The 12,694-nt window shown below is 38.0% G+C and overlaps 1 protein-coding gene across 2 annotated transcripts in view; it reads right to left on the bottom strand.

Moving 5' to 3' along the window:
• The window catches only part of LOC147624324 (MADS-box transcription factor 23-like), an 81,212-nt gene extending 68,931 nt beyond the window's left edge, over positions 1 to 12,281 (bottom strand). For both annotated transcript variants that reach the window (XM_086819927.1, XM_086819928.1), the window contains exon 1: positions 11,489 to 12,281. In XM_086819927.1, coding sequence (XP_086676053.1) covers positions 11,489 to 11,670 — 182 coding nt within the window. In that variant the 5' untranslated portion in view covers positions 11,671 to 12,281. The remainder of the gene's footprint in view (positions 1 to 11,488) is intronic.
• Positions 12,282 to 12,694: the final 413 nt, after the last annotated feature.

Below are 12,694 nucleotides of genomic sequence, written 5' to 3'. Positions count from 1 at the left end.
TAAAGTCATACATAATGTAATGCCATAGGAGAAATTCAGTGGTAAGAAACTTGATTTGTCTCACTTGAGTTTTCTTGGATGTATTGTCTATGTATATGTGCCATATGAGTTGCGTAGGAAGCTAGGTCCAAAGGAAGAAAAATGTGTGTTTATTGGATATTCCCTTGAGAAAAAGGGATGTAGATACTACAACCCTACTACACGTGAGTTGAGAATAAATAGAGATGTTGTGTTTGATGAAATGAGTAGCCGGTATATCTCTCAAGATTTTGTGTATCCTTCTTCTTCTATGAAGGATTCTAAAGACCCTATGAAGGATTCTAGTAATAATCTTGATATACGCACTGATCTTCCCATTGATATTGAATATGGTTCAAATCATGTCTATGATGATAATTTTGATGATGCTATGAATGTTCACGAAGATCCGGCAACTTATACAAAAGCTCTCTTCTCCACACAAAAGGATCACTAGCAAGAGGCTATGCAAGCCGAATATGATTCTTTGATTTCCAAAGGTACATGGGTTCTTACTAATTTGCCTCCTGATCGTGTTCCTATCAAGTGCAAATTGATATAAAAAACAAAGATAAAGGCTAATGGATCTTTTGACAAGTTCAAATCTCGTTTGGTTGCAAAAGGATACTCACAAGTTGTAGGTCTTGATTATCAGGATACATTTTTCATTGTTGTTTGCATGACTAGCATACGTGTCCTTTTGGCATTTACTATTCTTTTTGATTTGGAGATTCATCAGATGGATGTAAAAGTTGCTTTTCTTAATGGCGGTGATCTCAAAGAAGAGATTTATTCAGATCAACCAGAAGGATTTTCAATTCCTGAAAAGAAACATCTTGTGTGTTGTCTTCATCACACTCTTTATGATTTAAAGCAAGCATCACCTTCTTGGTATATCAAAACTAATCTCTTCCTCACATCAAAAGGGTTTATCTCTTGTTTCTTTAATCCTAATATATATGTCAAGCGCAAAGGTATTCTATTTGTTATTCTTGCTCTATACGTCGATGATACCATACTTGTTTGCAATAATCTTGACTTTATACAACTCATAAAAATATCTTGTCATCGGCTTTTGAGATGGTGGATCTTGGTGAGATTTACCCTTGTCTTCGTATTCAAGTTCAGCGCTATCGTCCCCAAAAAGGTATCTTGTTTCTTCCTCAATCAAAATTCATTGAAAAGTTGACGATATTATTGAAAAGTTTGATCTGGTCAATGCTCATTCTACAAATACTCCATGTCTTGTAAACTGCACCAAGTATACATCTATGACTCATGAAGAAGCATTAGCCCCACATCAACCTTATGCTAATCTTATTGGCTATTTACAATTCGTTGGCTTAAACACCAGATCAAATATTCTCTTTGCGACTAATTTCTTGAAGCAACATCTTGCTTCTCCTTCTTTTGGACATTGAACTGTAGCCAAACGTGTTCTTAAATATTTGAAAGACACTAAAGACTTTGGACTCATCTATCATTGCCAACAAGAATCCTCTCCCTCCGTTCTTTATGTCTTCTTGGTTATTCAAAAGCTCACTAGCAAGTTCTCACTCGTCTATGCAATCTACAAGTGGAAATTGTTTCCTTATTAATGGTTGCTTAATTTGTTGAACTAGCGAGAAACAATCTTGTGTTGCAATCTCTATAACCGAATCTGAGTATGTAGCTGCATCTTTAGCAACTTGTGAATTGGTATGGCTTCGTCAATTACTTGCTAATCTTGCACATCCATTATCGTCAAGTACTCCACTTAGATGTGACAATCAAAATGCTATTAGTCTTGCCAAGGATTATGTTCTACATAGAAAATCCAAGCATATTGCTATTCATTATCATTATGTTTGACATGAAGTAAAGAACAGATCAATAATGATTGAGCATTGCCCCATAGATCAGATGAGTGCAGATATATTCACTTAATAAATGAGTGAAGCTCAATTCATATCATTACATGGAGAACTTAGAGTTGTTGCATGCTTTGGAGATTAATACTTTTCACACTCACACCTTGAATAATTAAACTTGTACAAAATGTATTTTTATATCCTTGTAGATACTCTTTCACAATACGCACATTGATCTTTTGTATATGATATGTATGTATAAGGGCTCAAATTTTTCCATTGTACTGCCCAAGAGTTTTTTCACTTGTAGCTAGAGACCTTTGTTTGAGTGGGAGTGTTGCCGCTATATATGTCACACCTTAACTTGACCTAGATCTCACCTATATATACACAAACTCATAATCAATATGAACTAGTCTTTTGGGAACGTATAAGGTGTAACTATCTTCCTTCTTCTCTCTCTGAGTCACTCTGTCCCTATCTCTACGTATTCGTGTATTTCCAATAGATGGAGGGTTAGAAATGCTCTCAATTTCGAGCTATTGAACTAAAGATCTTAGTTTTGTATTGACCTTATTCACAATTATTGCTTTGATAATGTTAAATCACGTAGTGATCAATTTTTTCCTCTTTGGCATATTGGTACACTAATTTACTCTCCTTCCCTTCCTCCTAATAATGAGAAGATGACGATTGGATTGTGCATGTTAATGGTACATAATGGTTGTGCCCATTATTTTTTCCATAATAAAACTTCTTATTGAATTTGATCATAACACACACATCACATTTTCTACAACTATAGAGTCTTAAAGGATAAAATATGTTAAATTTAGGGAATGTAAAATGGTTGATGCGGTACTATATGATGCATATGTTCCGACGATGTTTTCTGATGCCTATTACGACGTCAGGATAAGCGTCTTCATAAGTGTCTTTATTAAAATCGAGAAAAACATATCTATAAACATTAAAAATAATGTCTCTATACACATTGCAATAACAATTAAAAATTTAATTTGTATTTTTTTCCTTGTTTATATCGTTATCAATATATATGTTTCTTTTTCACTTTTAATATATTAAAATACTTGTAAAGTTAAATGAAACTAATAAATACATTACCATCAAATCATAACATGTTAGATTATTTGTATGTTTACAAAATTAAAGTTGATCATTATCAACCCTCTTATCTTCAAAAAGATAGTTAGCTCCAAAAATATCTATTTCAAGGAAAATCCCTTCAACTTCAAATCGTGTCGGAATAGACGATGCATCTATGTCGACCTCTAAATCTTCTAGCTTTGGCTCTGGTTCCTCATTTGTTGCTAGCTTTTCATTAAGATCATCATGTACTGTGTCTGAAACATTTCTTGCATCTGATTGTTCGATCTCTATACCTTTGTCTAGCCCTTGCTCTTGCTGTACTTCAACATGTAGTGAAACTTGATCTTGTTGGCCTACAGCAATCTCTGCTTTATCTTCGTCTATTTCCATGTTTTTATATATTTATTTATTACATGATGCCACTTGGATTATTTTAGATCTCTTAGGTCCTCCTTAAAGATTATTTCTCACAATGCGTTAGTAGTACAAATGTCTTTTTGTTTTGTCCATATCTTTGTGGAGTCCAGTTGAACTAATCGAGATTTGTCTCTTCGTACGGTTGCATGTGCTCTTGTTGTGACTACCTTGAACTACTTAACATCAAAGATAAACATATGAAACTTTCTAAATCTAACCTTGATGATGTTCACATCCGTATTTGAATCACTTGAACAAGTTTTGCTTTCCTACATGAAATTTGCTTTAACACCACAATCGAATGTTATTCTCTTCTTATCAATCCACTCCACTCAAAAATGGCATCCATGTGACCACAGTGTTGCAAATTTTTTATACTAAAAGAAAATAACACATCGTTAGATTATGGACAAGTAAACAATATTTGAAAAACATGTAAACATATCGAGGATTAGAATGAATGAAATCACCTACACGATAGTTACAACCGTATGTAAGCTCCTCTTCCTTAGTTTTGCTTCTTGTAAGGTTTATTGAAGATATCCACTTGATGGAAAGTCTGGAAATATAGCAATCGATGAAGGGTATGGTTGGTGAGTCGTAGTCTGACTCCTTCGGAAAGCTTGACTAGCTTGATTCCTTTCGTTTTCTTGGCCTCTCCATACCGCTCAATCCACTTCTGCATACTCTTTAAGCTAAAGATGCAAAATTTATTGATCTTATCTTGTAAGACCACATCTATGCTTCTCTCAATCCCTTGTCCTTGTGGTTGTTCTCCGACTACCCTATCATCCTCTTCCATTGACCACAATTTAAGCATTTTAGGGTCTACAGAAACTGTGTGATGTACATGAGGGGTTCTTACACAAGCCATCCCATTTCCATACTTCCCTATGTGCAAGCTCTTTGACGAACAAACCCTTTTAGCGTCTTCATGAACCTCTCCAAAAAGAACATCCAACATGAATGGACGACCCTTGCCATAGCCACCTCATCCACAACATGAACTAGGAGATGCATTTGTATGGTTAAGATGTTGGTCAGGAGAAACTTTTCCACTAATGTAATTGCTTCTATGGCATTTAAGCAAGCTACTTACAAAGTGTCTTTTCTTATCTCCTTCAATGAAATCTAATGGACCACAGTGCCAATCTTGTATATTGTATCCCTTATGTTATTGATAAGGTAGCCTTTTATAACCATACGCAAGAAAAAATATAAGATCTTGTGCCAATCACGTGAGTTTAAGCCAGAGAGCTTGTTATCCTTTGTAAATGCCCCCTTTACGTAGCTAGAGTACGAAACTCTGAAATGCATTTCTTAACTTGAGATTTATCTTCTTTTGTCAATACCCAAGGAGCTTTAGGTAATAGCAACTTACCATCACTTCTGGTTCGGGACCATAAGTGTCGCATATGATCACTTATTTGTAAATCCTCCCTTTGACCCTTGCTCTCTGTGACTCCATTAATAGTCTTCCAACTCACTATGGCTATATTTTTAAAAATATGCATAGGGTCAAGCAAATGGTTAATTAGAAGACCTTCCCAATATGGTAGTCAGTAGAATATGAACAACCACTTCATTCCAGGGGGTGGAGACCCTTGGCTATCCTCCCATGCTCTTTTCCAATCTCTTCCCTTTAGTGTAGGAAGAGGAGGACCCAAATAGCCCTCACTTAGCTCATAATCCTCAGGTAGATACTTCTTGTGACCATCATACACCATCTTTCTCAAGCCTCTTGAGATGACGAGAATCTAGTCTAGGTCCACGCAAAGGACATGCATTGTATCCAGAGATTTGTAGTCATGTATTAGAACAAATAATATTACACAACCATCCACATATATCAATAGCTATTACATATTAACAAAATAGCTTACCATTGCATTCTCCATAGCATGGCCAATCATGCATAGTCCACATTAGTATTCCTCGTAATGAGATTTCCCTTTGTCCAAACCTCTTTGACATGTCATGATCATCAATTCCTTCCCACATACTTTGTAGCTCCTCTATTAAAGAGGCTAAGTACACATCCATGTTGGCCACCTTATACTTCCCAGAGACTATTAATCAGAGAAAAATATGTCCCTTCTTTATTGCTAACCACGGTGGAAGATTGTAGTTCAGAAGACAAATTGGTCATGTGCTCCATGCATGGCAGTCAACGCGGACACACACATAATATCGTCCGTGGATCTAGTGGTTCGATTCCAAGACATCATAGATGCCGTGGATTTACATTTAAACATGGTTTGCATTCATGGAATGATAGGGAAATGCCTAAGTACTTTTACAGGAACTCTTTCTCCTTGGACATCTTTCCTATACCTGGATTCTCCACACTGTGGACATTTTGCAATGCCTACATGCTTGTGCCAATAAAGAACACAATCATTTCGACAAGTGTGGTAGGATTTGTAGTCCAAACCAATAGATTGTAATATGTATTTCACACGTACGGTCCGCAGACATCTCGTTGCCTTCTGGCAATATTTGATCTCTGAATGACCTATCATATTCACAAATGATGATTTAAAAAAGGTAAAATAAAGAGATTAAAAATGAAAAGGATGATAAGTACTTACACAAAAATCTTTGATACGCTAGTATTGAACCATCCAAATATTGATTGCAATTTTAGCATCATGAGGCATGTATGCAGAAGAGATATATGTGCACCATGATAGAGAGGTGTACCGGCCAGCCTATGCAACTCTCTCTCTTCTCTTGAGGCCTGCTCTGTACGTTGATGGACACCGTTCATCTCCTGCATTGTTTCTCGCTCGATATCCCCCGTCATGTAGGACATCTCTCATGTCATCCATGTCTTGCTCCAAATACGTCAGAGAGTCCACCACGGTTTCTTCTTCACCATGAGGCTGATAGTACTTACTTGTGTTGTTATCTGTCTAGTACTCCACTTGGGTTGAAGGTCCAAGTAATCAATCTACTGCTTATTTTGGAGGACACACATCTGCAACACCAAGTAATGCATTTAGATTCTCAACTAAAAATATACCATTTTTCTTTCATATAATAATCTTTCATCGTCGAAACATACATCAGAGATATGTCAGTAAAAACGTCAATATTATCATCCGTAATAGTATCGACACATATTTGGACGCATATACTAATGCTTTTACCAATGTATCTTTCGACCCTTTTATCGCTGTCTATTCGACGATATTGCCAATGTATGTTCAGACACTGAAAAAATAACAAAGCCAAAACGTGGACTCTATTTTGCTCATTTTTGGCTTCTTCTCTTCCATGCGCGGTGAGTAAATCTTGCTTCCTTCCTAATTTGCATGTCCCCTATCTCTCTCCTACATCCCTATACTCTCCTACTCTAACATCTTGCTTCCTTTTAAATTTTTGACATTAAATATTCTAATCTCTTTTTTTAATTTTTTTTTCACAGATTTTTTTAACCGCCTTCCATCCGGTGAGCTTTTGGTTTTTCTCTTTGTTACATCTCTGCACTCTCCTATGTTTTCATCTTTCTTACTTTCATGTTTTCTTATTTTTGAGGGTTTTTATTGTGTTCTAATTTTTTGTTTTTTGTTCTTTTTATAGATTGGATATCACTACTATCTACCCCTAATCTCTGAAAGATAAGCCTCTTTTTTCTCTCCTTAATCTCTTCATATTATTTTGATTTTTTGCTTTTAAAATGAAGTTGATTAGTGTGTTGATTATTCTTAATCATAACTTTCATATCCATACACATATATAGATGGAGGACTATAAATATAGCCCAAAAAAGACCCCCAGCATTACCTCCCAACTAATTGTCCCACCTACTCCACGCGTCATGAGCTCTGACCAATTTTGAGCTTTCATTGCACAAGCCACCATTGAGCAAGCAACCATTGCTAGAGCCTATTTCAACCATGGTGAGCTAGGTGCAGGCCCATCATCCACTACCACATTTGTCACACCTACACCCACCCATACCATCCCCTACTCAAACTCCCCCACCCTCGGGCCATTCCTCCAACCACCGCCACGGTACGCGTCCTAAAGATAATGGTGGTTGTTGTGGTAACGGTAGTGCCACAAATGCATTTACCCCTCCACGAGAGCGTCCACCTATATAGAGTGATCGATACCCCCATCTCATCACGTCAATCTAGTCAATGTTTAAGTAGTAGCCCTCTCCCTAATGCAGATCAGCACCTTACATAGTGTGGGAAGGAAAGGTGGTACTTGATGATGTTCGTCTCTCAGGAGATGCATAGTGGTGTGAGGAAACTATGCAAAATAGTATTTACCCACAACACTTTAACCAGATTCTTCCACCTTCCATCAAAGAAGAAAACAAGGATTTGCAATAAACTCAAGAGCGAGTTCAAGCCTGCCCCAAGTAGCGAGGACTTACCCAACAAGTGGATCTACGATCTCATGAGAGATTGTATGAAACACAAGAGGTTCGATGTCACCCAAGCGATGAAAATGGGGGAATAAAAGCCTTGGTTCATTGACTAAGAGACATGGGATGAGGAGGTTAAGAAGCACGCCAAAAATCCTCAATGATACTTGAAACGGGAGGGAGTAATGACAAAGCAACTAGAGAGTGTGGAAAGCTCGCATTTTATGAGTACTTTGTAAGTATCCATGCTTTTTGTAGCCTCTTGTTTGTATGCCAATTAGTGTATCGTAGACTATTTTTATTTATGTTTTGTTTTCATGTATGTAGGGGAGAGTGGTTGGACACTAGGCTTCTGAGCTAGAGGAATGTTATACACACAAGCATGTCACTTATGCTTTGCTTAAGCGCATTGAGCATAATGGCAAAAATATAGATTGGAACGTTGTGGTTTCGGTAAGTACGTTGTATCATATGCGAGTTTTAAGTTTTTGGTAAGATTGTATATACTAATTGATGGTTATTGCATTTTTTTTGCAGAGAGCAATACCTGAGCCTCCTCGTTGACAGGATGTCGCAAATCGGACACCTTTTAGCTGGTGTAGCTTTAGTGTTGTATAGATCTTTTTGGTTTTGAAATTGTACAAATCTTTCTTGCACCCCTTTTGGGCATATATAGGTCGCTCGCATGTGGGACGATTTTTATATATATTTGGACACGTATAAGTATACATATCATATAGTTCCTATCAATGTCTCATTGTCGTTTGACACCAAGTAATTTATTTAGATGCTCAACTTGATTTTGTACATCTTTATTTATGGTGATAGCTTAAGTGTGTCAAATTTCAATCGAATCCAGCTTTTTCTTCAAATCTTTAGCAAATGGTGTATTCAAGTGTATCCACGTATATAATTATATGTGTATGATTCATTATTAAAAAAAAACTTACCTACATCCGTCGATAATGCTCTATGTCCGTCGATAAAAGCATCGATAATACTCTACGTTCGTCGGTAATATAATCCTACCTAACAATACACACATTCAAGTAGACAAAGTCTATTATGCTCCTGGCTTTACTAAGAACTTAATTTTTGTTTAAACTGCCACTACAAATGGTACCAACATAGAACACTATCATACTTATTGTCTACTTAAACATGTATTACCATATCGGATTTTGTCCTCAAAGTAGAGTTCCCTAAGCAAGGTCATCTATACATCCTTATAGATGACTATACTCCGTTTACCATTGTAACCTTGGTACTACCGTTAAAACTAGCAATGATGTGCATGAGGTCTTCCTCAAGGTCCGCCTTCACCAGGTTTCTCATAGGTCGAAGTTATGGACTACAAGAGACGTTTACTCCGGCTCTTCACATGGCTTTGTTTCGGATTATGATGGCACCTGCTACTACACTTGATCTGGAGGTGCATCATCTCGATGTTTGGACTACGTTTTTACATGGCGATCTCTCAAAAGAGATATATATAATGCAACCATCGTTTCATCTTTCAACAGATCATCCTAGTTATGTTTGCAGGTTACATCGTTCCCTTTGTGGTCTAAAACAGTCCCCATGTCTTTGGTATCATTGTTTTCATAAGTTTATGTTCTCTCATGGGTACACAAGATTGTCCATAGATAGGATATTGATTGTTGCTCTATATGTTGCTGATATACAATTAGTAGGTTCCAACCTATCCCTCAGAAGCCAAAGCCAAATTATCTTCTACATTTCATATGACCTACTTAGGACCTTTACCTATTTTTTAGGAATTCAAGTCCAACAGGATAAAATCAAAGGCACCATTACTCTTACACAATCAAAATATGTTAATGAAATTCTAATTAAATATAGCATGGAAGCATGGAAGTCTTGTAAAATTTCTTTAGCTGATTGCCCAACTACTGAAGCTTATATAGACTGTATGACACAATTCCCTTATAGTCATGTTTTAGGCAGTATCCACTATTTAGTCAGCAATACTAAGCCCAATTTGTGTTTTTCTACTCGTTTTTTTTGTCAGGATTCATGCAGAATCCCAAACCTGCTCATTGGAAGGCACTTAAACACTCATTAAGATATTTACAGTTTTCAAAGAACTTTGGGTTAAAATATTCCCGTACACAATCTTTGAGTCAACTCACCTCGTTACTCAGATGGTCTCACTCAGATTGGGGGGGAATGTTGATACTAGAAGATCTAGTGCTGGTTTTATTTTCTTGTTCGCAAGTGTAGCCATTACATGGCAAGCTAAGAAGCAAACTTTCGTAACGCTTTCTTCCGCTGAAGTTGAATACATATTGGAGTAGCACTTGCGGCAAAAGAAGGAATTTGGATCTAGATGCTCATCTTTGAATTACAAGTTATTGAAAGACCAAAGTTAAAGATTTATTGTGATAACTTATCTTGTATTTCTTTGGCTAGTAATCCAAAGCACTAGGAGCATACCAAGCATGTTGATTTGATGTACCATTTCCTATGAAAAATGATCGAAGACAAGAAGTTACAATTGGAGTACACATCAACAGATATTATGTGGCCTCATTTTCTGATCAAGCTCACAACTCAACAAAAGCATGATCTTTGCTGTACAAGTGTAGGAATAATTAGAATCGAGGAATAATTAGAATCTAGGTCTTAGGTTGTTTGCATTAAGGGGGAGTGTGGAAATAATAATGCCGCACAACCTTAGTCGAGTTCAAACATTAGAACCTTTAAGATTATTATTTATTGATAATTGTAAAATGAGCGTAACTGCTCATAAGGCGCCCGTTGGGTGACAAACCTCTTGTATATCTAGGCCTATTGGGGCACCAATTAATACAACCCGCAAGTTCCTCTAATCTTCGCACAGCAAGTATGCGTGTTTTAATCAAAACACAGTAATCGTTGATTTTCTACAAATCCTAAGATCTTTATTCCCTTTGGGGAACCTTGCGTGACTCTTGAGATGCCAAGGATGCCCGTAGCAACTTGCTAGCTCAACATTTCAAAGTAAGGCCAAGAAAACAACGACAGAACACCTTGAACTTTCAAGCACCAATATTTGCAAATCCATGTGGAGATTTTACTAGAAAACGCATACTAAATAGAACAAGCCACTACATGCGAAGTTTCAATCACCACACACAGCATGCATTAGTTCCAACTTGTACTCTCGAAATATCAAGTTAACGTGCATTCATTGAATTCCCTGCATCTGCCTAGTAAAGGAGTTGAAAAATCTGTGATCCTGGGCCTGCAGTAGAGCGATATTGAAAGCTGCCGTTCTTCCCTGCATCAGGGTTGTAGAAGCTGACCACTAGTAGATTAGCAGCTATTTGCTACTCAATACTGCAACATGTGTGTTTTAGCTAGAACCATAGTTTAAAGTAGAAGACGAGATCTCGACATTAAGGGCTCAGAAGGTGTAATGGGTCATATCAAGACGATATGAGCAGTCATGGTAACATGTGGGTGGTCGTAAACGAACCCTGATGCCTTTAGCTAGTTACGTAGGTTCCGTAGAATGCACGGGGCAAGCTGTTCTCTGAAGTCCTAAGTCTTGACTACGATGTGTAGGGCTAGTACAGTGTTAATCATGATTCGGGGGAGCAATCAAATTTAGAAAGAGATAAACAGGAAAAATGAATAATTGGGAAGAAATAGAATTTTAGGAAGAAACACGAAATTGTGTGTGTGAGAGAGAGAGGGAGAGACTTACTTGGAGCTAGCAAACTCGAACAGTTTTCCGGTGCTGGAGAAAATGATCAGACCAACCTCAGCATCACAGAGAACAGAGAGCTCGTGTGCTTTCTTCAAAAGCCCACCACGGCGCTTCGAGAAAGTCACCTGACGGCTCGTCGATTTCTCGATCCTCTTGATTTCAATCTTCCCCCTCCCCATCGCAGTTTCCTCTTCTCGCCCTAATAATATTTTTTTCCTTCTTAGAAATCGGCAATAATAATAATAACGGTGACAAGATCTTGATTCTGTCACAGCGTTGAGAGCCCCTTGCACCTTGATCTGTGGTATTTAAACCGGGATAATAAGGGCTCGGTAGTATTTTTTTATTCTACTGCAAGGTCGACATGTGAGGGTAAGTCCTTTGCTTTTGCATTGAGAAGACAGTTTACTCCTGCGAATAAGGTGAAGGTGTACAAGAGGGTATGAGGTGTACAAGAGGGTATGAGGGGCAATATGCAAGAAGGCAAGCGTTTTTGTTAGGGTAATGGTAGAAATCTCCATCGTGGCCGAAGTGGAGAAGAAATCCTACAAATGGAGTCAAGAAGGCAGGAGGGTATGTTAGTGGTAGACGTGAAGAGTAGAGACGTGGGTGTGCAGGTCGGCTGAGCGCGAGAGGATGGAAGAGGACAGACCCTGGGGAAGAGTGACGCTCAAAGGTTCCCAAAAAAAAAAAAACAACAATTTACACCGGGAGTGTGAGGTAAAACGGCGACCACTGACAGGTCACGGTGGCACTTGTGGAGGGTCGGAGAGAGAGAAAGAGAGAGGCGCCCTTACTAGGACAGTACTGGCTTGTTTGCACTTGTATCAGTAGAGCTTAATCAAATCTTTGAAAATAATCGAAACCCCCCACTTGAAGACCCAAATCTGGATTCGATTTCCAACACCCTCCTAGATTCCCCGTTCCATGAGACCTTTAGCTCTATACTACGTGATTATCGTGTCGGTCTATTGCACCCGTACTGTAGTGGTGGTCTCATCAGCCGCGTACCCAGTACCCGCTCTAAACGTTTCAAAGCCACTAACTTCACATACCCCCTCATTTCCCCCTTTCACATCAATCCTTTCGTTCCATCAATCCCGTTTCCCAACCAGCTGAACTACTCCCTCCTACTTTGCCTTCGCACTTCAAGCGGCTTCAAGCCCGCTCTTCAGGATCCATTAGGGTGACAACATTGCGTTC

The sequence above is a fragment of the Cibotium barometz genome, chromosome 25, assembly GCF_041138505.1.
Source record: "Cibotium barometz isolate CiBa-2024 chromosome 25, ASM4113850v1, whole genome shotgun sequence".
NCBI lineage: Eukaryota > Viridiplantae > Streptophyta > Polypodiopsida > Cyatheales > Cibotiaceae > Cibotium > Cibotium barometz.
The sequence above is the reverse complement of the archived record's forward strand: the minus strand, read 5'-3'. Positions and strand labels throughout refer to the sequence as shown.